The 24,991-nt window shown below is 50.1% G+C and overlaps 1 protein-coding gene across 1 annotated transcript in view; it reads right to left on the bottom strand.

Annotated features, from left to right (window-relative positions):
* LOC132581016 (E3 ubiquitin-protein ligase RNF213-like) overlaps positions 1–24,991 on the bottom strand; it is a 199,079-nt gene that overhangs the window by 112,115 nt on the left and 61,973 nt on the right. The window contains exons 19-20 of the mRNA XM_060252036.1: positions 20,856–21,021; positions 1,985–2,202 (exon numbers count right to left, since the gene is read on the bottom strand). Of these exons, the coding sequence (XP_060108019.1) occupies positions 1,985–2,202; positions 20,856–21,021 (384 nt within the window). The remainder of the gene's footprint in view (positions 1–1,984; positions 2,203–20,855; positions 21,022–24,991) is intronic.

Here is a 24,991-nt window from a genome sequence, read left to right as displayed (position 1 = left end):
CGTAATATCGAGCTCGATGACCTCTGTAGGCTCGATCACGGTATCGAGGAGAGTCTGGTCCGAAATCCTCATGGTACCTAGGCTCTGCCGGGCGATAGGAGTCAAGAGAGGGAGATCTACGATGTCTCCGACGGTCCCGGGGAGACGGCGATCTGGACCTCGAAAGGGAATAGTAATAGTAACGTTCCCTATGGCGGCTTCGGGATCGTTGTGTTCTATGATGGAGTGGTACCTCATTAGGAGTCGAAGGTTCCCTGGCCAGGGAAAGAGCCGACAGCGGTTGTTGAGGTACTTCGCGAAAGGAACGTACGTCGAGGGTATTGAGACGCTGGCTTTTAGGTGAGATGGGAGAGTCAATGTCCAGTATTTTCTCCGGTGGAGAGCCCTGAATCGAAGGTGATTTAGACGAAATACGAACGATCTCGAGCGGCGTAATGGCTGGAGTCAAAGTCGACCTCGAGCCTGGCGAAATAGGGATCGAGGCGGTGGAGGTCGTCATCGGGTTCGAAGTCGAAGGCCTAGAGTCAGAAGACTTATGAACGATCTTAGGCTTCTTCGAAGTTTTAAGGCCGGTCGAGTCCGTATGAGTCGAGTCGGATCGATGGCGCTTTTTGGCGTCATCAGATTTTTTAGAATGTTTTCTGGTCTTAAGCTTACAGGGAGCCTGAGCCACGGAAGCTGCCGGCAGCGCCACTCCCATAGTAGTTAGGGAAGCTGGCGTAGATTGGTGAGCCGCGTGAGACATATCTGGTCGGAGAGAGGATTCCAGAAGGTGGCTCTTGAGCCGCGCGGCGTGGTTTTTACGGGCCTGCTTGCCAAACTGAATACAGTGATGGCAGGTATCCGTACGATGCTCCTCGCCGAGGCAGAAAAGGCACAAGGAATGTCCGTCAGAAGACGGGATTTTAGCAGAGCAGCGAATGCAGCGTTTGAAAGTGACTTTGTCTCTTCCTTCCATCCGCCCGGAGGGGAAGGGGGGGAGAGAAGAGAAAGATCGAAAAATAGCAAGAACTTTTTTTTTTTTATACGATACCAGAAGAGGAAAGGTGGTGAAGAGGCTGAAGGAAGCTGGAGAAGAACGTTGAAGGTAGATTGCGATGAAAAGCAGGAGACTCAACGAGATAGGTATGATCCGGACGACGGTAAAGAAGAAACTGAGTGGGCTAGCGCCTCCCCCTCGCCCAGGCATGCGCAGACGGTGCCTCCTTCCCAGGACGAGGAGAAGGCGCGCCAAATCTAACGCTTAAAGATTGCTTTGAATTCTCCGAGGTCGGGCCCGATCCTGCGGATTACCCATATGTGGGACTGCACAGAGACCACGATGAAGATCATATACTGTAGCATACTTTTCATGTACAAAGAATACAGTGCTAATTATTTATTATTTCGTTATCTTCAATAATGACAATGTTTGGCATCTCAGTACTTCAGTCAGTAATTCTGCACTGCATGGTGGTGGCCATCAATCCATGTGCTGAAGCCCTTTGAAGGCTCACAAAACCTCACCTGTTGGACTGAAAAGCCATTCCCCCCGCCTGCACAGCCTCATGGAAGAATCTGAAGCTAGAATGCATATACAGAGAGCAAGGGTCCCACCATTCCTGAGCTCTTTAGCATGCACATTCAGATAACCAACAGGGCAGTGAAGGGAAATCAAGTTAGCAGAGCCCAGGACTCCTTCATGGTTCTGATCCTTGGCTTGTTCTTCACTGTGGTACATCTCCTGTTGCCTTGGCCTGTGTTTTGTGTCCCCAACTATCTATACTGCCCACAGCCCTAGCCTTGCAATTTCAGAGTATATCACACTGGCTACCCTTCTTCTTGTTTTGTGACTGTCACATGCAGCTTACTGAGTCCCAGGTCTAGAAAGGCTGAAAAGCATTATCATGATAATTCAACAGTAAACTCACACTGAGTGCAAAGAGTTAAAACCTTTAACAAATACACAACAGCAAATGGACTAAAGTGCTGATGGAGGAATTACCAATTTGGGGGGAAGATTGCTGTCACTTTTCAGGGCTTTCCACAATTTCTTCAAGCACTCCATGAATTCCTCAAACCCAGACTCCTGCTTCAGCTCATACAGAAGAGAAGAGTAGCCCAATACAGCATCATGGAAACATGCAACACGATCTACATCCATGTCATTCTCTCCCGCAGAAATAGAGGCAAGGTCCACAAACACCTTCAGCTCAGTTATATCTAAGGGGAATCAAACAAACTCTCAATTGACAAATAACAGATATTGGTAGCATTCTCAGATTCCAGGAGAAAGTCCTTCTACCTATTTCCTACTTGTACTTACAACCCTTGTTTCCCTCTCTACCTACCTCACACACAAAAATTTATGTAGCATAATTATGGGGAGAAGCCAACACAATTCTCCCTTTTTATTTTATTCTCTGTAAAGGTTTAACCCTTGTTAGTAGCCAAATCCAGGTTTGTTATGGAATCCTACAGAGCAGTTAGAAGCAGTATTAAAGTCTGTCATGATCTGAGGTTTACTAGGTCTGAGTTTGGAGGTTTTACAGGGACATGCTGGTTCCTATGAACTGGATGAACCAGCAACCCCTCTGACTTGCCTAGGGCTTAAATAACCTGAAAGGGAAGGAGGCCCCTTCTGTTCCTAGCCTTCAGCCAGCTAGGACTTAGAGTTACAATTCTGCAAGGAACTGCATACACTAGAACAGGGCTTGATTGGAGGAGCAGAGGACACAACCAGGCACTTCACCACTGTTGCTTCTTTGCAGGCCAGCTCTTTCTGCTGGGCTTCTTAGGGGGAGAGAGATCCTGGTGTGCTGGTGGTCTGATGAGCTGGCATTGTGATTTTGAGCTGAGGCATCTAAGTCCAAGGGGCCTGGTGATGCTGGGCATCCCTGATCTCCTCTCAGTGTGATCTCTAGTTCCTCCTAATCACTCCATAAGGAGTCTGATCTTGTGTCTGAGTCCAGTCTAGGAGGCATCCTGAAACTTTTTTTTTGTTAGAAGGTAGTATACTATAGTAACACTTTGCTATAGTAACATGAACCAATTTTATTAAGACCTCTGACAGTCTCTTGATTGAATGGATAAAACTGGATGGCTGTGCCACACTACTGTGGCTCACATTCCTAACACATTAATACAATTATTTGTTTCTGCCAGATACAAACTCATCAAGTAAGAATAGGCTATTCTATATATCAGTGACAGTTACAGGTAAGCAACCTATCTTCTTCGTGGTCTTTGTGCTTCACACTCATGGGAGATTAGCAAGCAAGACATACCTGGAGGCAGGAAGACGGTCCACCAGAAGAGACAGCTTGCAGCACCACAGCTCCCAGACGGGTCCCTCTGCGGAGCATGCACATCCAGAGCGTAGTGCTTCATGAAAGCATGCGGAGAGGATCAGGTGGTGGCCTTGCACACATACGTCAAGGAAACACCCTTCAGGAACGCCACCGACGTCGCCATCGCTCTAGTAGAGTGTCCACGAATGGGCCCAGGCAGCGGCTTCTTTGCCAGCAAGTAGCACAGTTTAATAGTCTCAGTGAGCCACTTTGAAAGATGCTGAGATAAAATTCTGGAGCCCAACTTAGGAGCAGCGTAAGAAACAAAAAGATGCTGGTCCTGACGAAAACTTTTAGAATTACTCAAATAAAACAGTAACTCACGCTTAACATCCAAAGCGTGCCATCGACGTTCCTCATCCGAGGAAGGTATGGAAAAAAACGTGGGTAACCAAACATCCAACTTAAGGTGAAACTAGGAAACCACCTTAGGAAACGGAAGATTCTTTTCACTTACCGTGAAGTCTTCCTTCTCTGTGGTCCCAGAGTGGTCCAGTCCTCACTCTTGGGAATCATAGCTCCTCCCTTTGATAGCAGGGCTTAACAAACTTGACCCGGAGGGGAGGTGCTTGATCCTCAGAAACTCAGATCGTCTGCCAGCTACCACACCTCCCTAAGTATAACTCCAACATAAATAGGAGAAAGGAAATTTCCAGGGAACAAACACAACCCTCTCCTAAACATATCCTGGGCTCTGTCTAAAGGGCTCTATGGCGGGAAAAAACCCAAACCTAACAGTGTACTACACCGGATTCAGTTGCGACTTCCAACCCCGCGGTCCCAGGTCAAAGCTGAAACCCTTTATACACAACTGGGTGGGTAGGACTGGACCACTCCGGGACCACAGAGAAGGAAGACTTCACGGTAAGTGAAAAGAATCTTCCGTTCTCCAGTGGTCCCAGGAGTGGGCCAATCCTCACTCTTGGGACGTAAAAAAGCCGTGTCCCAGGGCGGGCCTCTCAGCTTTGCCCAGAGACCACGTGTTGGAGGACTTTCCTTCCAAATGCAGCCTCAGCCGAAGCCGCCTTATAGGCCTCACTAAAGCACCCCCTGATCCACCTGCTAATGGTGGAGGCCGATACCTTGCGCCCAGTGTCTGCAGCCCTGAAAGAAACAAACAAGGAATCAGACCGGCGAAAGTCCTTGGTTCTGTCCAGATAGAAGCTAAGGGCTCTGCGAACATCCAGACAGTGCCATGCCTTCTCCTTCTCATGAACCGGATTAGGGCAGAAAGAGGGAAGCACAATGTCCTCTGCCCTATGGAAACGGGAATTCACCTTTGGCACAAAGGCCGGATCAGTGCGGAACACAACTTTATCCTGGTGGAATACACACAAATCCTTATGTATGGACAGAGCCTGAAGCTCTGACACTCTACGCGCCGAAGTGATACCCACTAAGAATACCACCTTAAAGGTGAGCAGCTTCAGGCTGCATGATGCCATAGGCTCAAAGGGCTTGCCACAGAGAGCCTTCAACACCGTGTTCAAATTCCACGATGGGAATCTATGGACCTGCGGTGGATTAAGCAAAGCCACCCCCTTCAGAAACCTCCGGATGTGTGGATGTGTTGAAATAGCATTGCCTTTCTTAGATCCCCTCACTGCTGCTATGGCCGCCACCTGTCTGCGTAGTGTACTGGTACTAAGGCCTTTCTCTAGTCCCTCCTGTAGGAAAGACAACACCACGGAGACCGAGGCCTGTAGAGGATCTTCCCCTTTGACCACGCACCAGGCATGAAAAATCTGCCAAGTGACATTATAGCTTCTGTTAGTTGAAGCCTTTCTAGAGGACAACATGGTGTCTATTACTGGAGTGGAATAACCTAGCCTAACTAACTGCTGCCGCTCAATCTCCAAACAGTGAGCTGAAACATTTCTGGTCGCGGATGCTGCAGGCAGACCTGAGAGAGTAGATTCCACCTTGTAGGAATCTGCCATGGCTCTACTATTGACAGTCTTTGCAGTTGCGGGAACCAGGCTCTCCGAGGCCAAAAGGGGGCCACCACAATCACTTCCGCTTTCTGTTCCTGGACCCTCTGCAAAAACCTTTGGAGGACTTGGAACGGAGGAAAGGCATAAAATAGAGTCCTCGGCCAGTCTGAATTTAGAGCGTCGATGGCAACTGCTCCTCTGCTTCTTGTCCTTGAGAAATACTGTGGCACCTGATGATTGTCGTCCGACGCAAACAGGTCCACACTCGGTGTCCCGAATCTTTGACAAATCTCGCGAAATGTCTCGTGGTGAAGTGACCATTCTGACTGGTTCAGCGCCTGTCGGCTCAGCCAATCTGCCACCACATTGTCTTTTCCTGCCACGTGTGTGGCTTTGATGGACAGAAGATGACCTTCCGCCCACCTGAAAAGGGCCTCCGCTTCGTCTTGTAGCTTTCTGTGTCTGGTGCCGCCTTGGCGATTTACATAGGCTTTTGCCGTCATATTGTCTGTTTGTATCAGGACGTGAGTCCCGACCACCCATTGTCTCATGTGAAGCATGGCCAGACGTATGGCTCTCAACTCCAGAAGGTTTATGCTTTCCCTGGCTTCCTGGTCGCTCCACTGACCCTGCGCTACTGCTCCGGACATGTGAGCTCCCCAACCAAAAAGACTGGCGTCTGTGGTCACCACCACTCTCTTGGGTTCCCGCATCTCCTGCCCCAAGGAAAAAAGGTTGGGAGTCTGCCACCACTCGAGGGCTCTCGATAGGTCGGCTGACAGTGTCAGAGAGATCGAGCTTCTGGCACCTATTTGCTTCTGAAAAGGTAAAAGAAATTTCTGAAGTGGCCTCGTGTGAAAACGCGCCCACTGAACGATGTCCTGGCACGAGACCAGCATTCCCAGTAATTTTGCCAGTAGCATCAGTTTGACTCGCTTCCTTTGCTTGACTTCTGCAATCAGCTGTAAAATCTTTGTCTGTCTCTCCGGGGTCAGAAAGACCTTGTTCTTGTTGGAATCGATCTGAACACCTAGGTGCGTCAGAGACTGGGAAGGAAGCAAGAAACTCTTCTGAATGTTTATGACGAACCCATGCGCCCTGAGCAGCCTCATGGTCAGGTCGAGATGTTTCTTCGTCTGCTCCGCCGACGGGGCCTTGACCAGAACGTCGTCCAGGTAAGGAAAAATCGACACCCCCTGTAATCTGAGGGCTGCCACCAGAGTGACCAGAACTTTTGTGAACACCCTGGGAGACGACTTGAGCCCAAAAGGCAAGGCTCTGTATTGGAAATGGCGCCCGTCGTAAGAGAAACGAAGAAACTTCCGATGACCCCTGGCGATTGGGATATGAAGATAGGCTTCCGACAGATCTATGGAGGCCATGAAGTCCCCCCGCTGGATGGCAAGAAGTATGGACCTCAGTGTCTCCATCCGGAACTTTTTTGTGACAACCGACCTGTTCACCCACTTCAGATCCAGTATCGCCCGAACATCCCCGTTCTTTTTGGGTACCACGAAAAAAACTGAGTATGTGCCTTGAAATTTCTCTGACGGAGGTACCGGTTCGATGGCTTCTATCGAAACTAGATGGTCGATGGCTAGCAGTAGTGTTCGATGCTTCTCGGGAGACTGTGATCTTTGTACTTCCAAAAAACGGTGTCGGGGGGGGGAGTAAAACTCCAGAGAGTAGCCGTTGGTCACTGTGTCCAACACCCATCTGTCTGAAACTGTTTGATGCCACACATGGGAGAATCTCTGAAGTCGTCCCCCTATCTGACTTGTGTCCGTGGGCTCGTCCCAGTCACGCTGAGGTGGGCTTCTTTTGGCCTTTAGCGGGCTGGTTCTGTTTCCCCGTGAAGGAAGGTCTACCTTCTCTAGGCTTCGACTGCCACTTTGTTCTGTATGGCTTGAAGGATGCTTGCCTGGAGTCTCTCCTATTGCCACGAAAGGACTGAAACCTTTGTCTCGTCCTGTTATCTCGTCGTTTGGATGGCAGAACTTTTTTCTTATTTCTGTCCTCAATAAGGTATCTATCCAAACCTTCTCCAAAGAGTGAGGACCCTTTAAACGGAACTGCAGCAACCTTAGCTCTAGCCGAAGGATCCGCATCCCAATTTCGTAGCCAGGTATTTCTTCTGGCCGTAACGCTACAGGCCATAGCTCTAGCTGACAGCTGAACCGCTTCCAGAGTAGAGTCTGATGCAAAAGCCGTGGCTAATGTTATCTTTTTAAGAGAGTCCTTGACGTCCTTAGGCAGGTCATCCCTCTTAGCCAGGTCAGATAGCCAAATATATGAAGCTCTACAGAAGAGAGACGTGGTGGCTGACACCTTCAAAGAGCTGGCCGAGGCTTCAAAATCCCTCCGCAGAGCCTGCTCAATGCGTTTATCCGTAGGGTCCCTTGGCATCCCATCTGTATCCATCGGGAGTATGGAATTAGAAGCCAAACTATTGACCGGGTCATCCACCACCGGTAACTTCAGCCTCTTAGCCGCCTCTGGGATGAATGAAAAGAACTTGGAAAAATTAGAAGAAACTGTTTTCGGCTTGGCCGGGTGCTCCCACTCTGACCTGATAATAGAAAAGAAACCTGACGGCAATGGCACCTGTAGGGGTTTGGCCCCTGATTTTGGAATGATGTCTTCCATACCCAAAGGAAACTCTGTATCCTCCTCATCTTTGCATTTGGGGGTGTACTGAATCTGCAGCGTTCTAATCACCTTTGGGAGTAAGCGTGTATACACGTCTGCAGGAAAAAGTTTGGAATGAGTAGAGGCTACCCCCTCCTCTTCCTCAGAGAGTTCCCCAGTATCTGGAGATGAAGAGGCATCCGATAAGTCAGAATCCTCTTCCTCTTGATCAGAGGGACAGGAGCGTATCTCTGTCCTGCTGCGCTTAAGAGGTCTAGGGGAAAAATTTTCCTCTTCCTTATCAGCCTCTAAGTGTTTAGTCTTGGATGTTCTTTTGAGTGGGGGGGTTGGAGTAGTCACAGAGGCTGCCTGGACCTCCTTTCTAACTATTTCTTGTATCCAGGATAGAAGATTAGACTTTGCCTCATCTGCAGAAATATCATCATGATGAACTTCTGCCCTTTCTTCCTGTGCTGGTGAATCAGCCAGCTCCAGATCACAAGTGCCCTCCTCCATTACAGCTCCCTTGGGGAATCTGGTGGAAGCGGCCATCTTAGAATGTATGGCCCTGCAACAACAAAAGAAGGCACAACCAAAATGGCTGCCATTCCCGCCAAAATCAGCCCCCCCATACACTCCTTTTCCCCACCAGCTCAACACTGGGATCCTCTCAACAAAAAACCAAACATTCCCTTGTTTTGTTTCCTTCCCCTTTTCCCAATGGCCAAATAGATAGCCAGACCTCTCTATGCCAGAGAGGCTAAGGGATAGGGAATGAATGGGAGGGGGAAAGGGGGGGGGGAGCGCTGAAAACCATAACTGGCTGCCAGTAGCTCCCAACATAAAACTTTGCTCTTCTGAAGGCTTCCTGGGGATGGGATCATAAGGGCTAGGTCAACTGACCTCCTCAAATCCCCCACCACTCTGCAGAGCTTTCCCAATGCAAGCCTTACCGCTGCTGGGTTTCCAAAAGCTTCTGCCTGCGTCGTTCCAGGAGGGCTGCGTGCTAACACGAGTCCTCTCCCAGCTGCTCACTCCCTCTCTCCTCCTCTCCCTTAATTCCTTTGTCCCCAAGGCCCCTGGGTTTGCCAGAGTGCCTTTGCAGGGCGACTGGGAGAAGGAACGATCAACAGCCTTCGGCACGTCCACCAGGCTGGAAAGAGCAGAGGGAGGGCTTCGCGCGCTCGTGCCTCACTCTGAGGCTCCTCTGTCGTCGCTGGAAAAAACGCGGGAGGAAGAGTGCCTCCCAGAACGGCCACAAGAGGGAGCTCTTGCCTTCCCTTCTGCCGTCCAGGAAATTTTCAATAGGTATGTTCCTCTTGTTCTTCTTCTTTATTTCTTTCTATAATGTACCGGGCCAGGAGCCACAAAGGGGCTCTATAGCACGTCCTGCTTCGATGGCAGGGCTAAAGAAACTGAGTTTCTGAGGATCAAGCACCTCCCCTCCGGGTCAAGTTTGTTAAGCCCTGCTATCAAAGGGAGGAGCTATGATTCCCAAGAGTGAGGATTGGCCCACTCCTGGGACCACTGGAGAAAAAAGAAACATCAGAAGCCAACGACACTCCAGACTCATGAAAAACTAAATATGGGTGGTCACAGCGCATAGCCATGAGCTCCCCTACACGGCGTGCCGAAGTGATTGCCACCAAAAAGGCAGTCTTCCAGGATAGAAGCTGTAGGGAAAAGGTTGCCATTGGTTCAAAGGGACGCCGAGTCAACCTGTCCAGTACTAAAGGCAAATCCCACAATTGTGGGGGTGATCTTGACGGGGGATGCAATCTGAGTAGTCCTTTTAGAAACCTCTTCGAATGAGGATGAGCAAAAACTGAATGCCCCTCAACGGACTCATGATACGCTGATATAGCTGATAAATAAACTTTAACAGAAGAAAAAGAAAGTCCAGCATACACTAAAGATAACAGAAAGTCAAAAATCACCGATAGGCCCACCCGCTGGGGTGAGACCGTAGGGTCACCCAAGAACTGAAGAAACTTCCCCCACTTCCTGTCATAGGAAGCACGGGTAGACAACTTTCTACTATTTAGAGAGACGTGTTGGACTGTGCTGGAGAACTCACAGGGTCGATGAACCACGCCGTCAGCTTCAAATGATGCACAGTGTGATGAAACACATGTCCATCCTGGGCCGACAGACGGTCTGGTTCCGCCGGAAACTGATAAAAAAAACCCCTCGCTAATTGAAGTAAGATCGGGAACCAGTTCTACCGAGGCCACCACGGTGTTACTAGAATGCACCTCAGTCTCTCTCTTGCAATTTTGTTGACAACTCTTGTCAGCAGAGGCGGAAACAGATATAGGAACCAATCGTTCTACGGGAACATCAGGCCGTCTCCCAATGACTCTGGATCCGTGCCCCCCCGGAACAGAACAGAGGACACGTCTGATTCCAGGCTGTGGCAAACACATCCACCTGAGGATACCCCCAGAGCTGAAACACGGGGTTGAAGAAAGCGCCACTGCATCTCCCACTCATGCGGAAACGCTGCTCCTCTGCTCAACAAATCCACCTGCAGATTGAGCACCCCTGGAAGATGCGCAGCCTTTATGTAGATGCCGTGCTCCAGGCACTCCATCCACAATTCTATTGCTAGCGCACAGAGTCGTTGAGAGACTGTCCTGCTCTGCCTGTTGACATAACAAAGAGCTGTAGTACTGTCCGTCAACGGGGCCACAACCTTCCCCGCCACCATGGGACGGAAAGACCAAAGGGCGAAATGAATTGCCAACAGTTCCAGATAGTTTATGTGGCAATGGGTCAGCTGCAGAGGCCAAAGACCCCACACATGCAGAGCATCTATGTGAGCACCCCAGCCCCACAAGGATGCATCTGTGGTGATCGTAACTGTCGTTACAGGTAGATGGAAGGGAGCTCTCTGATAAATGTTGTCTCTGGATTTCCACCATTGCAAGGTCCGGAGGATCAAGGGTGGGATTGTGAACCTCTTTCGAGGTGAGTCCCGTAAAGGCCGAAACTGTCTGAGAAACCACAGTTGAAGTCCTCTCATTCTCAACTTTGTAAACAGCAGCATACTTATAGTCGCTGCCATCAGCCCCAGCATCCGCTGCAGCTGCTGTGCTGTGCCCCATTTTCGACTTTGAAAAAGATGGATGAGATTGATAATGTCTATCGCTCTCTGCTGAGGTAGAAAAGCGTGGTGAAGGCTTGTGTCCAGCAAGGCCCCTATAAATTGAACTGTCATCGATGGTGTCAGATGAGACTTTGTCATGTTGACCTGCAGACCTAAAGTGTGAAGAAGACGAAGAGTAGTTGCAATATGGCTGGACAGACGTTCTTCTAACTCTGCCATGAGGAGCCAGTTGTCGATTTACAGAAAAACGACTATGCTTTGGAGCCGAAGTTGTGCCGCCACGACACTCATCATCTTGGTAAACACCCGCTGTGCAGTGCACAGGACAAATGGAAGGGCTTTGAACTGGAAATGGTTGGAGCCTATCGCAAAACAGAGGAAGTGCCTGTAAGATTGATAGACGCTGATATGGAAGTAGGCATCCTTGAGATCCAACGCTGACATCCAATCCCCTTGGTTGATGAGGGGAATGATTGTTTGCAGAGTGGACATCCTGAACTTCTGGTACACGATAAACTTGTTCAGATTCCGAAGGTCCATTATTGGTCTCAACCCTCCATCCCGTTTGGGGACCAGGAAATAACAAGAATAGAACCCCCCTTTTCTGGCCTCTACAGGGACCGGTTCTATGGCTTGTTTCTGCAAGAGGTTGCTCACCTCCGCCAGCAGAGGTGGGGAAGGGGGTGTGGTGACAATCACTGACTGAGTCAGAACCTTAACAAAGTCTATCTTGTATCCTTCTGCTACGATGGAAAGAGCCCACTTGTCTGTGGAGATGGACTCCCAAGCCAGAAGATATTGACGGAGGCGGATATGTGATGAAGGAGGGGCAACAATGCATGCAACAGAAAAGTCAAAGACCCTGCTTCTGTGGGCAGGGACCCTTAGATTTGCCAGTGGTTGCAGATGCTGAAGCAAATCTGTTTTTGTTATTTCCCCCATAGGGAGACCTACTCTCTTGCGACGAGCGGGGTCTCCATCGCTGGTCAAGGCAGAATTTCTGGTAGGGCCTCTTGGGCCAAGATTTATTCCATTGTTTAGGCTTGCCAGCCCTAGAAGAAGCCGGAACACCCAGGTTTCTTGGGGTCTTTATGCTTTTGTCCATCTCTTGAAGGACACTGTCAGTGGTTGAACTAAAAAGACCTTCACCTTCAAAAGGAAGGTCTTCAATGTAGGCCCTGGTGTCAGGCTGAAGAGCTGTAGACCTTAGCCAAGAGTGATGACGCAGGGAGACAGCGGAAGTGATGGTCTTGGCCGATACATCCCCCATGTGCTTTGCTGCAGCCAGTTGTTGCTTAGCCACAGCAAAGCCCTCTTTTTGCGGCTTTTTGAACAAAGATCGCTTCTCCTCGCTCAAAGAAGATATTAGTGGTGTGAGCTGCTCCCAAATGGAGTATTGGTAGCGAGCCATACACGTGGCGTAATTGGAGACCTTTACTGCCAATGCTCCAGCTGAATAAAATTTCCTGCCCGCATTATCTAATTTCTTGCCCTCTTTGTAAGGTGGAGAGGAGTGGGTTTTACATGCCTTAGAGGATGAGGAAACCACCACCGAGTTAGCCTTGGAGTGGGCGAACAAATACTCAGCACCAGCCTCCTGGACGCGATACATATGGTTCAGTCTTCGCGTAGAGATTGGTGTAGATGCCGGCTCTGCCCAGGGCTCCTTCACCGCCTACAGTATAACCTTGGTTACTGGAAGGGCCACAGCCGTCGATGTGTCTCTCTGCATTATATCAAAGATGGTGTCATCGATGACTGGCTGCGGTTGAACCACTGCGCGGGAGAGGGAGTGTGCCATCCGCTTCACCAGGTCCCCATAAGACTTCAGATCTTCCAATGGTGATATCGGAAGGTCCTCAGCAATATGAGACTCTGGTGAAGGTTCCACTGCCCTGTCAGGATCGTCGGTATCGACCTCAGAGTCTGATGATGAAGAGTCTCTTCTTACCGAGTGCTAGGAAAGTATCGGGGTCAATGCGCGCTCGGGTGACCGGAGCGATACCGACGATCGAGCTTGGACTTCCTCCACCCGCTCTCTACATCTCTCGGGAGGGATCGACGCTGATGCACGATGCGTGGAGTGATGTGAAACCCTCAAGAGATGCGAGGCTTCCGACTGCTGATCCCAATCTGGAAAGTCACATGGAGGATACCATTGGTATGGCTGTGGGTATGGGTATCCATAGGAACAAGGCCACTGACGTTGATCCCACAGCGGAGATGGGGGGAAACGTCAAACCATAGCAGCCGGTTCAAGCTCTCTCCGTCCCCTAGTCGGCAGAAGTGGTGCCAAGGGTTTGTTCAGCACCGAAGCCTCAATATCCAATACCGAACCATTATCGCTCCGATGACGCGACCCCGATCTGGAGGAATGTGAGCGCTGGGTCAGGTCTATCTCCTGCTCAGATCCCGACAGATGGATCGGCTGCGAATCTCAGCTTCTCGACACCGAAGGACTCTGTAGACGCGAAGATGCCGGGATCTTCCGGGGTGGAGCAGTTTGAGTCGACATAGGAGCATCCCGAGAAGGGGAAGGAGTGCGGGAACGTCTGTTCTTCCGCTTCTCCTTAGATTTAGACTTCTTCGGGAGAGACGACCGGGTCCCCAAATCGTCTTCTTGGCCGGAGTCACCACTAACCCTTCAGAGGGTCGTTTTGTGGGTCAGCCTCACTCGGTCGGCATCTCAGTCTGCACTGGTGACGATGGATTGACCGATGTAACCTTCGGGGTCTGGGTAGCTTCCCCCATCAATACCGACGGGCCCGTTGCCATTTTCGGAGGACGAAGAGCCGATTCCACAAGTGCTGCTGATAGCCTTGCTGCCTGGTTTTTGCGGGTTTGTTTCGAGAAACTCGAGCAAAGCGGGCACGAGTCGACTCAGTGTCCCTGGCCCAAACACAATAAGCCGAGGGAGTGACCGTCAGGAGGTGCAATTTTGCTACCACACTTGCGACAATGTTTGAAAAAACCCCAACACCTTTCCATAGGCATCGGAGCCACACAGAATGATTTCTGAGGGAATGGGGGAACAAATAAAGCCCCGAAGGGCAAAGTCCAACAACAAGTCTTTTTTTTTTTTAAACAACAACAAACTATAGTACTTAACTACTAACTAGAAAAAACAACAAACGGGTTATATAACAGTGAAAAAATCCAAAGGATTACCAGCACTGACCGGAGCAATCGAAAGGAGCTCCTATCAACGCAGCGGTCAAAAAGGAACTGGCGGGATCCTCGCGCTGGCTCCGGTGAGCATGCATATTGGGACGCCTGCACATGCCCACTGGTGCCGAGCACGAAAAATCCCGGGCTTTTTAGGTACCGATTGGGGGGATCAGCACAAGTGGTATACCCCATGAGTGTGAAGCACAGAGACCACGAAGAAGATGTAATAGTTTTGTTGTTGTAGATAGAATAAGAAATTCAAGAAACACTGAAAATAAAAGACAAAGAGGACAAAAATCAGAGGAGTTCAGATGAAGGAGAGAACACAACTAGGTATGGACAATATGACAGCTGAAAAGGAAATGAGAGAGAGAGCACTTTCTTCTCAGCTCCAAGTGTGCACAGTCAATACCTGCTCCCCAGAGTATGGGGAAAAAAGCATGCCAAAACATCTGATATCCTCCAAGGTAGGGTTTGCATGCAGGAACTGCACAGAGATTGTGCACAGAGTCTACAAAGTTTGGAGGCAGAGTTGCTTGCATATGTGATAGTCCAAGGTTGGTACACATGAATGCTTACGTATGATAGAAGGAGAGGCTGTACAAGCATATTAGAGGTTGTATGAAATACGGGAACAAAATGGGAGGAGAAACTCAGAAATGGAGAAGGTGATGGGGAAGAGTGCAGAGGAAGAACACCATCCAATTTATTTCTGAAATGATTTCTTGCAAGTCTCAATACAATAAGCATAAAAGGCTGAAAAAAGACAGGTTGCTTACCTGTAACTGTAGATCTTCGAGTGGTCATCTGTGCATTCACACTCATGGGATAGTGCGCCTGCGCCGATCCCCGAATCGGTATCTGAAAAAGCCCGGGATTTTTCCGCGCTCGGCGCCAATGAGCATGCGCAAGCGACCCACTGCGCATGCCCACCAGCGCCCGCGCGGCAATCCCGCCAGTTCCTCCCTGACCGCTGAAAGCCCCTTTACTGAAGAGAGACCGTCAGCAGCGGGGAAGGAGGGCGGGTAGTGTGAATGCACAGATGACCACTCGAAGATCTACAGTTACAGGTAAGCAACCTGTCTATCTTCTTCGTGGTCTCTGTGCCTCACACTCATGGGAGATTAGCAAGCAAAGCATACCTGGAGGCGGGAAGACGGTCAGCCTGAAGAAACAGCTTGCAACACCGCAGCTCCCAACCGAGTCCTCTGCTGAGCATGCACGTCCAGCGCGTAGTGCTTCATGAAGGCATGCGGAGAAGACCAGGTAGCCGCCTTGCAGACATCGGAAAGGGACACACCCTTCAGGAATGCCACCGACGTGGCCATCGCCCTTGTGGAGTGTCCACGAACAGGTCCAGGTAGAGGCTTCTTAGCCAACAAATAACAAAGTCTGATCGTCTCAGTGAGCCATTTGGACAGTCTCTGAGAAGAAATTTTGGACCCTAACTTTGGGGCAGAGTAGGAAACAAAAAGTTGATTGTCCGTACGAAAACCCCGTGAACGGTTTAGATAAAACAGGAGGGCACGCTTAACATCTAACGCGTGCAGTCTGCGTTCCTCATCCGAGGAAGGGCTAGGGTAAAAGGTGGGCAACCAAACCTCTAAGTTAAGGTGAAACTGGGAAACTACTTTCGGGAGAAAAGTAATGTCTGGGGCCAGAGAGACTCCAGCCTCTCTAAAGGCAAGGTATGGGTAGTCACACCGCATCGCTGTGAGCTCCCCTGCACGACGTGCCGAAGTGATGGCAACTAAAAATGCAGTCTTCCAAGACAAAAGTTGCAGGGAACATGTCGCCATAGGCTCAAAGGGGCGACGAGTCAACTTGTCCAGGACCAAAGTCAAATCCCACAGCTGTGGAGGGGATCTAGACGGGGGATGAAGGCGGAACAATCCCTTCATAAATCTCTTGGACTGCGGGTGAGCAAAGACAGAGTAACCCTCAACTGAATCATGAAAAGCAGAAATAGCTGCTAAATAGACCTTAATGGATGAGAATACCAGCCGCTCATCCACCAAGGACAAAAGAAACTCAAAAACTGTGGGCAGCCCAACAGTGTCAGGTGACACTGGAGAGTCAACCACAAAGTCACTGAACTTTTTCCACTTCCTCTCGTAAGAGGCACGGGTGGAAGGTTTCCTGCTACTCTGGAGCACTTGTTGAACCCTGGTGGAGAAGTCTAGTGGTCGATGAACCACGCTGTCAGCTTCAGGTGCGGCACGTTGTGATGGAGCACGTGCCCTCCCTGGGCCGACAACAGGTCCGGTTCTGCCGGGAACTGGTAAAAGGTCCCCCTCGACTGCTGGAGCAGAATCGAGAACCAGCCCTGACGGGGCCACCACGGGGTCACCAGAATGCAACGTGGCTTCTCCTGCACTAACTTGTGGACCACCCTCGTTAGCAAAGGTAAGGGCGGGAACATGTACAGGAACCAGCCCTCCCACCGAAGTAGAAGTCCGTCTCCCAAGGAAGCCGGATCCGCACCTCCCCTGGCACAGAACAATGGGCACTTCTTGTTCTGCGCTGTGGCGAAAGCATCCAGCTGTGGGTAGCCCCAGAGTTGGAACACCGGCTCTAGGAACCTCCATTGCAGTTCCCATTCGTGTGGGGAGGCTCCACCCCTGCTGAGAGAGTCCGCCTGTATGTTGAGGACCCCCGGCAGATGTGTAGCTTTTACAAAAATGTCCCACTGGAGACACTCCTCCCAGAGATCCATCGCCAGTGAGCATAGCCTGCGAGACACTGTCCCCCCCTGTCTGTTTATATAGCACAGGGCAGTGGTATTGTCCGTAAGCAATGCCACAGTCTGTCCCACCAGCAGTGGACGGAACGATCGAAGGGCAAAGTGAACTGCTAGCAGTTCTAGGTAGTTTATATGGCACCGGCTCAGTTTCGGTGGCCACTTGCCTCCCACACACAGCTCCTCCAGGTGGGCTCCCCACCCCCACATGGAGGCATCGGTAGCGATGGTTACTGTAGGGGTCGGCAGATGAAAAGGGGCCCCTTGACGGATGTTGCTCTCTGTTCCCCACCATTGCAGGGAGCGGAGAGTCCCGGGTGGAATGGTGAACCTCTTTCGAGGTGAGTCTCTGAGAGGCCGAAAGTGGCGCAAGAACCAAATCTGTAGGCCTCTCATGTGCAGTCTTGCGAAACGTAGCACGCTTGTCGTCGCGGCCATCAACCCCAGCATCCGCTGGAGCTGCTGAGCCGTGCCCCACCGCCGCCTTTGAAGTAGCTGCACCAGATTGATGATGCCCTTCGCTCTCTGCGAAGGGAGGAATGCTCGATGTTGTTGAGTGTCCAACAGAGCCCCTATGAATTGAACTGTCTTTGAGGGAGTGAGATGGGATTTCTCCAGGTTGACTTGCAGCCCTAGGGTGCCAAGAAGACGCAGAGTGGTAGCGATGTGGGTTGTTAGACTCTCCCTCGACTTCGCCACAAGAAGCCAGTCGTCGATGTATGGGAAGACAACGACTCCCTGCAGACGAAGATGGGCAGCCACCACACTCATCAGCTTCGTGAACACCCGAGGAGCAGTAGACAGTCCAAACGGCAGGGCCCTGAATTGGAAGTGACGAGCACCCACTGCAAACCGTAGGAAACGCCTGAACGCGGGATGGATGCTGACATGAAAATAAGCATCCTTGAGGTCCAGGGTCGCCATCCAGTCTCCCTGATTGATGAGGGGCAGGATTGTTTGCAGCGTAGCCATTCTGAACTTCTGGTACAGAATAAATTTGTTCAGACTCCGAAGGTCCATGATAGGCCTTAGGCCCCCGTCCCTTTTGGGAACCAGAAAGTACCGGGAGTAGAAACCTCCCGTCCTGGCCTCCGGTGGAACTACCTCTATGGCTTGTTTCTGTAGGAGGTTGTTCACCTCCGCCAGCAGAGGTGGGGAAGGGGGAGTGGTGACTACCACGGACTGGTTTGGGGTCTGAACAAACTCTATTTTGTAGCCCTCTTCTATGATGGACAGAGCCCACCTGTCTGTGGAGATCAACTCCCAGGCAGGCAGGAAAGGGCGTAGGCGGATGGATGAATTCCCAACGGGGACGACGACGCGTGCTTGGAAGAAGTCAAACCCCCTGCTTCTGGGAGCGAACCCCCTTCGACTTGCTGGGCGGTTGTGATCCATAACGGTTCCTGCCGTTACCCGAGTAGGGTGATCGCTCGGACTGGGCAGGGCGAGGACGCCATTGCTCCGGACAGAACTTCTGATAAGGCTTCTTGGTCCAGGGTTTGGACCACTGCTTGGATTTGGAAGCCTTAGGAGCAGATTGGACACCCAAGTTCTTAGAGGTTTTGACACTTTTGTCGAACTCTTGCAGCGCCGAGTCAGTTGTGGTGCTGAAGAGCCCGTCACCCTCAAACGGCAGATCTTCGATGAAGGTCTTAGTGTCCTGGTGGAGCGTGGTAGACCTGAGCCAGGAGTGCCGTCGGATACAGACTGCAGACGTAATCTGTTTGGCCGAGGCTTCAACCATATGTTTTGCTGCGGCCAGTTGTTGTCTGGCCACAGCGAGACCTTCTTTTTGTAGCCTGGTTGCAGCAGCCCTCTTTTCCTCAGTTAACGAGGAAAGGAAGGGGGAAAGTTGTTCCCACACGGCATACTGATATCTAGCCATGCAGGCGGCATAGTTAGACACCTTTATGCCGAGTGCCCCCGCGGAGTAGACCTTGCGGCCCATTCCATCAATCTTCCTCCCTTCTTTGTCCGGTGGGGAGGAGTGGACCTTCCTTGCCTTCGAAGAGGAGGAGACGACCACCGAGTTCGGGCGCGGATGGGTGAACAAGAACTCAGCCCCAGTCTCTTGGACCCTATACATATGGTCCAGCCGTTTCGATGAGACTGGCGTCGAGGAGGGTCGCGCCCAAGGCTCTTTGACCACCTGGAGGATCACCTTGGTCACTGGCAGGGCAACCGCAGTGGATGTGTTCCTTTGCATTATATCGAACACATTGTCGTCCACTACTGGCTCCGGTTGCGTCACAGGCAGCTTGAGGGTGGCGGCAATCCGCTTCACAAGGTCCCCATAGGACTTCAGATCCTCCGACGGCGAGATCGGGAGATCCTCGGCCGTCTGGGAACCCGGTGAAGGCTCCAATCCCTGAACTTCACTCTCCGACTCCGACGACGAGGAGTCCTTGTGTGTGGAGTGCTCCGAGAGCATCGGGGTCGATTCTCGCGGTGGAAGGATCGGTGGTCTTCGATCCACATCTACCGGAACCAACTGTCGATCCGGGGGAACCGACGCCGACGCAGAGGCCTTCCGAGACCGATGGGATACCCTCGACACCGATGAAAATTGGGATGCTTGCTCCCAATCGTGGTAGTCGTCCGGGTACCAACGACAGGTCTCGTACCGGGAGTAGGGAGGCTGCCACCTGCGTTGCTCCCACGGTGGTATCGGGAAGCGTTGAGGAGGATAGAATGTGTCTCGCCTGACTCGGGGCTTGAATGGTGGGTCGATCACCGGTGCCGACGCATCAACCTCCGAGGCCGATTCGCTTTCGGAGCGACGACGGGAGCCCGAAGACGAAGACCGTTGGGTTAAGTCGATTTCCGGCTCTTGTTCCGACGCCGACAGGCGCTGCTGGTCAGCTGGGCTACGGCGCAGAGGCGTCCGAGGTTTTTTCGGAGGTTTTGTCGACGTCGATGTCGACGCACCGCCCGATGGGGAAGGAGTGCGGGGTCGCTTTCGCTTCTCCTTCGACTTCGCCTTTTTCGGAGGTCGGGTCCCCGAGTCCTCCTGGCGCTTTTTAGCGGGCGTATCCACCGAGCCCTCAAGGGAACGTTTCGTGGAGCCACGCTCTTCCGGCGAGTCCAAACTCCGTATCGGAGCCGCATCGACCGATGCGAGCTCCAGGGCCGGGGTTTCGGACGACTTCGGTGCCGATACCTCCATCGGTCGATGGGGTGTAAGCGCCGATTCGATCAGTGCCGCAGATAATCGAGCCGCCCGGTTCTTCCTCGTCTGCTTCGAAAAGCGGAGACAATGCGGGCACGAGTCTACTCGGTGGGCCTCTCCCAGGCACAGTAGACACAGGGAATGACCGTCTGGAGGGGCGATCTTCTTCCCACACGCACGACAGCGTTTGAAAAACCCCCAGCGACTTTCCATAGAAAGTAGCCGCAAAAAAACTCCCCAGAACAATCTGAGAGAGAAAAAGAGGAGTGGGGGGAAAGCGCGGGCGAAGCGCCCCGAAAGGCCGTCCGGCGGGCGAACACAAGACGCTTTTTTTTTTTTTTTTTCTAACTAACTAACTAACAACTATGAACTACAACTAACTACTAAACAACAACGGTAAACGGGCTAGAACGAGAAGAAAAGGCGAAGCCAAAAAACTTCTCACCGACCGGGGAAACGGAAAGGTAAACCTCTCAGCGCAGCGGTCAGAAAGGAACTGGCGGGATTGCCGCGCGGGCGCTGGTGGGCATGCGCAGTGGGTCGCTTGCGCATGCTCATTGGCGCCGAGCGCGGAAAAATCCCGGGCTTTTTCAGATACCGATTCGGGGATCGGCGCAGGCGCACTATCCCATGAGTGTGAATGCACAGAGACCACGAAGAAGATGTGGAGGTGTGACAACTACTTGGTATATCAAATATAAATGAAAATCTTTCTGAATATATAGAATAATTTCCAATTAATGCCAAGAAATAAACTCATCAGATTTGCTTGTTTTACCTTCCAGGGCCTCTCTGACCCAGTTGACAAAGTCCCTCCTGAGAGTAAGCTCCTCAAGGCACCTGCGACGTGGCTCAGTGATGCTCTGCAATAGTTTCTTAGCACTTATCAACTGAGGACTCATCCAGGAGAGTTTTTCTTGTTGAAAGGATTGAAACTCATCGCTCTGGAAAGCAAGAAATGCACAGATGAACAAGAAATATTGCACACTATGGTTGTGCAAAAATTGTCCCTTTAACTTTAATGGGGTTTCTACTTTTCTGCCACATAGTCTTTGAGATTCCATTTACTTTTTTAAAAAATCAGTGCTTTTTGGAGCTACATACATAACTTGGATGCACATGCAGTTGTGCATGGAAATTGGATGCTGTTAATTATTTTTACCAGAATGGAAATCCTCATGCATTCATAGATCAATAATCTTTGTACTTTATTTTTATTCAAGGGACAAAAAAAACCAGACAGATGCTGGGTTCAGGTTAGTTGTCTGTCACAGGAGAATGATATTCATGCTAGATACTGAACATGATAGATTATGTTAGCATCCATACTGCACACTTCATTAACACACACTGGAAATAATTTCAAGTAATGTATTGTGAAAACTGTAAATACTAGGCATGCAAAAAGGAAAAAAATTCACAGGATTTTGTCCAATAAGGATAGCTCAAAAAGAGGATCTATGGATATATCTAAACTTGCAGTTTTGCAGGCATCACTGCAGAATATACAATTCCATGGCAGAATACACTAGAAGCCTTTGTTTACAACAGGTCTGGTCAGAAAGTGGAGCAAAAATATGACCACATCTCCACAGTCAATTGGAACAGGATGTATTTGCTTCATAGTGTGGCCAGATACTATAAACAACCAGCTCCTAACATAATTTGCATGTGCCCCATGGAAGACTCCCATGCAACTGCCATGTGATAACCAGTCATCTCTACTACAGATGATTACCACGTGCAATTACCCTTGCAAGCAGACACCATGCAATCAACTGTGTTTGTATCTTGCCCACTGATACTAGAATTCCACTTGTTGCAGAGGGCAGATGTGGAGTTGAGCATGAGGAAGGACAAAGGTTGTGGTAACCATAAGACCCAGAAGGCACCGGATAGTCCACATTGAATGGGTTGTGTCTGCGCATGCTAAAATGTAAGGACCTGAGGAGAACAAGAGATGGAGGAGGGAAATGGACTCTATGGCATACCCCACAAGAATGATGGTGAGGACCCAGTAGTTTGTTATAGCCTCCCAGTTGGTAAGGAAGGGTTGTAGACAGGTCCCTACAGGTGGAATGGTGGTGGGTACAGGAGCATTTACAGTGTGAATCTGAAGGTCAAAGACATTGCTTCCTTCAGTGGCTGGGCAGACTTCTTGGTGTTGGAAGACTTAGGTCTGTAAGTGTACATCTGGGCTTGAGACTGCCACTTGGAGGAGAAAGACTTTTTCCTCCAGGTATCCTGATGTTGGCACCTTGAGGGTTGAGACTTCCACTGACATGATTTCAGTTGACGCTGGGACGGTGGATTAGTGACTCCCAGATTGCAAGCATGTTTATGATTATCATTTACTGTAATCAGGGTATCAGTTGTGGTGTGGAACACCCTCACTATCAAAAGGCAAGTCTTTTCTTCAGTGAAACCTTCAGTTTCACATCTGGCTGCAACATGGTGGAACGCAACCAGCTATGTCTTCTGAAAGCCACTACAGCGGCTAGGGATATGGAAGAGTAGGAAACGGCATGTTGAACACTGGAGATTTGCTTATGAAAACTCTTGAAATGTTGAGGAGAGCCAGTTTGGTGTAGTGGTTAAGTGTGCGGACTCTTATCTGGGAGAACCAGGTTTGATTCCCCACTCCTCCACTTGCACCTGCTAACATGGCCTTGGGTCAGCCAGAGCTCTGGCAGAGGTTGTCCTTGAAAGGGCAGCTGCTTTGAGAGCCCTCTCCAGCCCCGCCCACCTCACAGGGTGTCTGTTGTGAGGGAGGAAGGTAAAGGAGATTGTGAGCCGCTTTGAGACTCTTCGGAGTGGAGGGCGGGATATAAATCCAATATCTTCTTCTTTAGAAGTCTGCGGGAGTTCAGATATTGAAAGCAGTAACTGGGATGACAAGTAACAGATGTAGGTAGCTGTATAAAATGCACAGCAAAGCATTTTGGCTGAGATGGAAGTGTAAACGTAGAGTTTCCTTGCTATGGCATCAAGCTACCTGCCCTCTCTGTCTGGGGGGCAGTCAATGCCTGGTTTGACAGGTCAGGGAAGATGAATGCACAATCGCCGTTCGGCTGTGGATGTTCACAGAGAAATTTTGAATCTGACACAAAGACTTGATAAATCATTTCATGGCATTTAGAGATAGATGCTGTAGATTCCAGCTTATCCCATGCTTCTTTCAGGGCTTGTATAGGTACTGGCAGCATGGGAAAAACCTGAGCAGGAGGGAAATTGGACAGTAGGACTTGGTGTTCAATGTCAGTAACCTTTGGAATCTCTGTTGTAATTTGTATATTCAAAGTTGCAACCATCCACTGAATAAACTCTAGAAAAGCTTTGGATCCTTCTGACAGAGACAGGTCCCCAGTTGAGTGATCAAAGGGGGAAGAGCTGATTAAGGAGCTTCCCCGTCCTCCAGTTTGGAGTTATTGGACAAAGAGATGGATCAGTCTAAGCATCTTCAGGTGGAAGACTGAGCTGAGTTGGAACCAGTGGATATGTGTGAGTTGTGGAAGTATCAGCCATCTGATTGGATGCCGAATTCGAGGGTGGAAACTTGGAATTCAAAAATTGTCCCCGTCTTAAAGAGTGTGGAGCGGAAATAGCTGATGCTGGTGGAAGCATCAATTGGTGTGCTAAGCATAGCAGTGCCATAGCAGTGTCAAGGTTCATGAACGGTGACGGTCTTGGAATGAAGAACAGGGAGATGGGGAAGAAGAGATCCAGTGCCTTTGATACCTGGTGTGGGATTGAGTTGGTGATTGTATCCCTGGATGGAGCCCAACCTGAAGGAACACATGGAACCGGCCTCGGATTTGGCGTAACAGCAGCTATGGAGAGATCCATGGAAAAGGGTAAAGTGTTGTTGGGATGGAGTGTGGTGCCAATCCTGGCAGCTAAGCACAAGTCTGGCTTGCTGTTTTGGTAGGTGGCCTTAGGGTGTCTGTTAGGCTAATGGTTCCCACCCCCCAACATCTTTGCCTTTTCCTGGGAACCCCAGGCAACATTTCCCAGCTTATTTTACCCCCAGCTAATACCATCAGTAGATTGTTCCAAGGGGCAATCACATCACCTGCTACAGGACATAATTTTTCCTATAAAATCAGCACCCAGAGTTTAGTCTGTGTGTGTTTTCCCAGATCCCAACTGCACACCCAAGATACTGGATGTCTTGCTCTTCTCCTGGACTGACAGCTATAACTCCTCCAAACCCCTGTTATATATTCCCTCACATCTCTTTATTTCTGACATCTTGCACGTCTGTTTCCAGTGTGCATTTATTCTTTATATGTGTGTATTATTTTAGTATTATGTTCTCTTTCGATAAAACAACCTCTCCTGGTTAAGCAACAGTCTGGTTCATTCTGAGAGTTCTCTAGAGGAAAATCCTGGTATACAATTTGTGGAGAGATCTTGCTGTTGCCTACTCTTGCTAGGCTTAAAGTTTCCTTTAACAGTTAATATTTTCCCCAAATTTTAGGCAACTATCCTTTTGGTAGGAGGCTCAGAAGGACTGGCAACAGAATACAGTGGCGCAGTCTGTTTAGTTGAAGAAATTTTTGACCACAGTCCAGTGATTACTAGCAGAGCTATTGCTGGTGGATATGTTGTCAACAGCTGGTTTGGATATTTCGGTTTCAAACCCAAGGGTGTCAAATCTGAGAACCATTTGGAGGAGTGCAACAAATTTCCCCTTTTGGAGGGAGGCAGCATGAGCTGAGATCTTGGACTCTGTGCCATTGGAATTCTCAGTGGAGACTCTATCAGAAGACTTTTAAGTCTCGCAACCCACTTTCTCCTTACCCGTTTCAGTGAACCTCAAGCAATATATGCAGGAGTCTACTCTGTGATACTCATCCAAGCAAATTAAGCACAAATTGTGTCCTCAGTACCACAGGACTTGCATTTTTTAAA

The sequence above is a fragment of the Heteronotia binoei genome, chromosome 13 (assembly GCF_032191835.1).
Source record: "Heteronotia binoei isolate CCM8104 ecotype False Entrance Well chromosome 13, APGP_CSIRO_Hbin_v1, whole genome shotgun sequence".
Lineage (NCBI taxonomy): Eukaryota > Metazoa > Chordata > Lepidosauria > Squamata > Gekkonidae > Heteronotia > Heteronotia binoei.
This window is presented reverse-complemented; position numbering and strand designations above follow the sequence as displayed.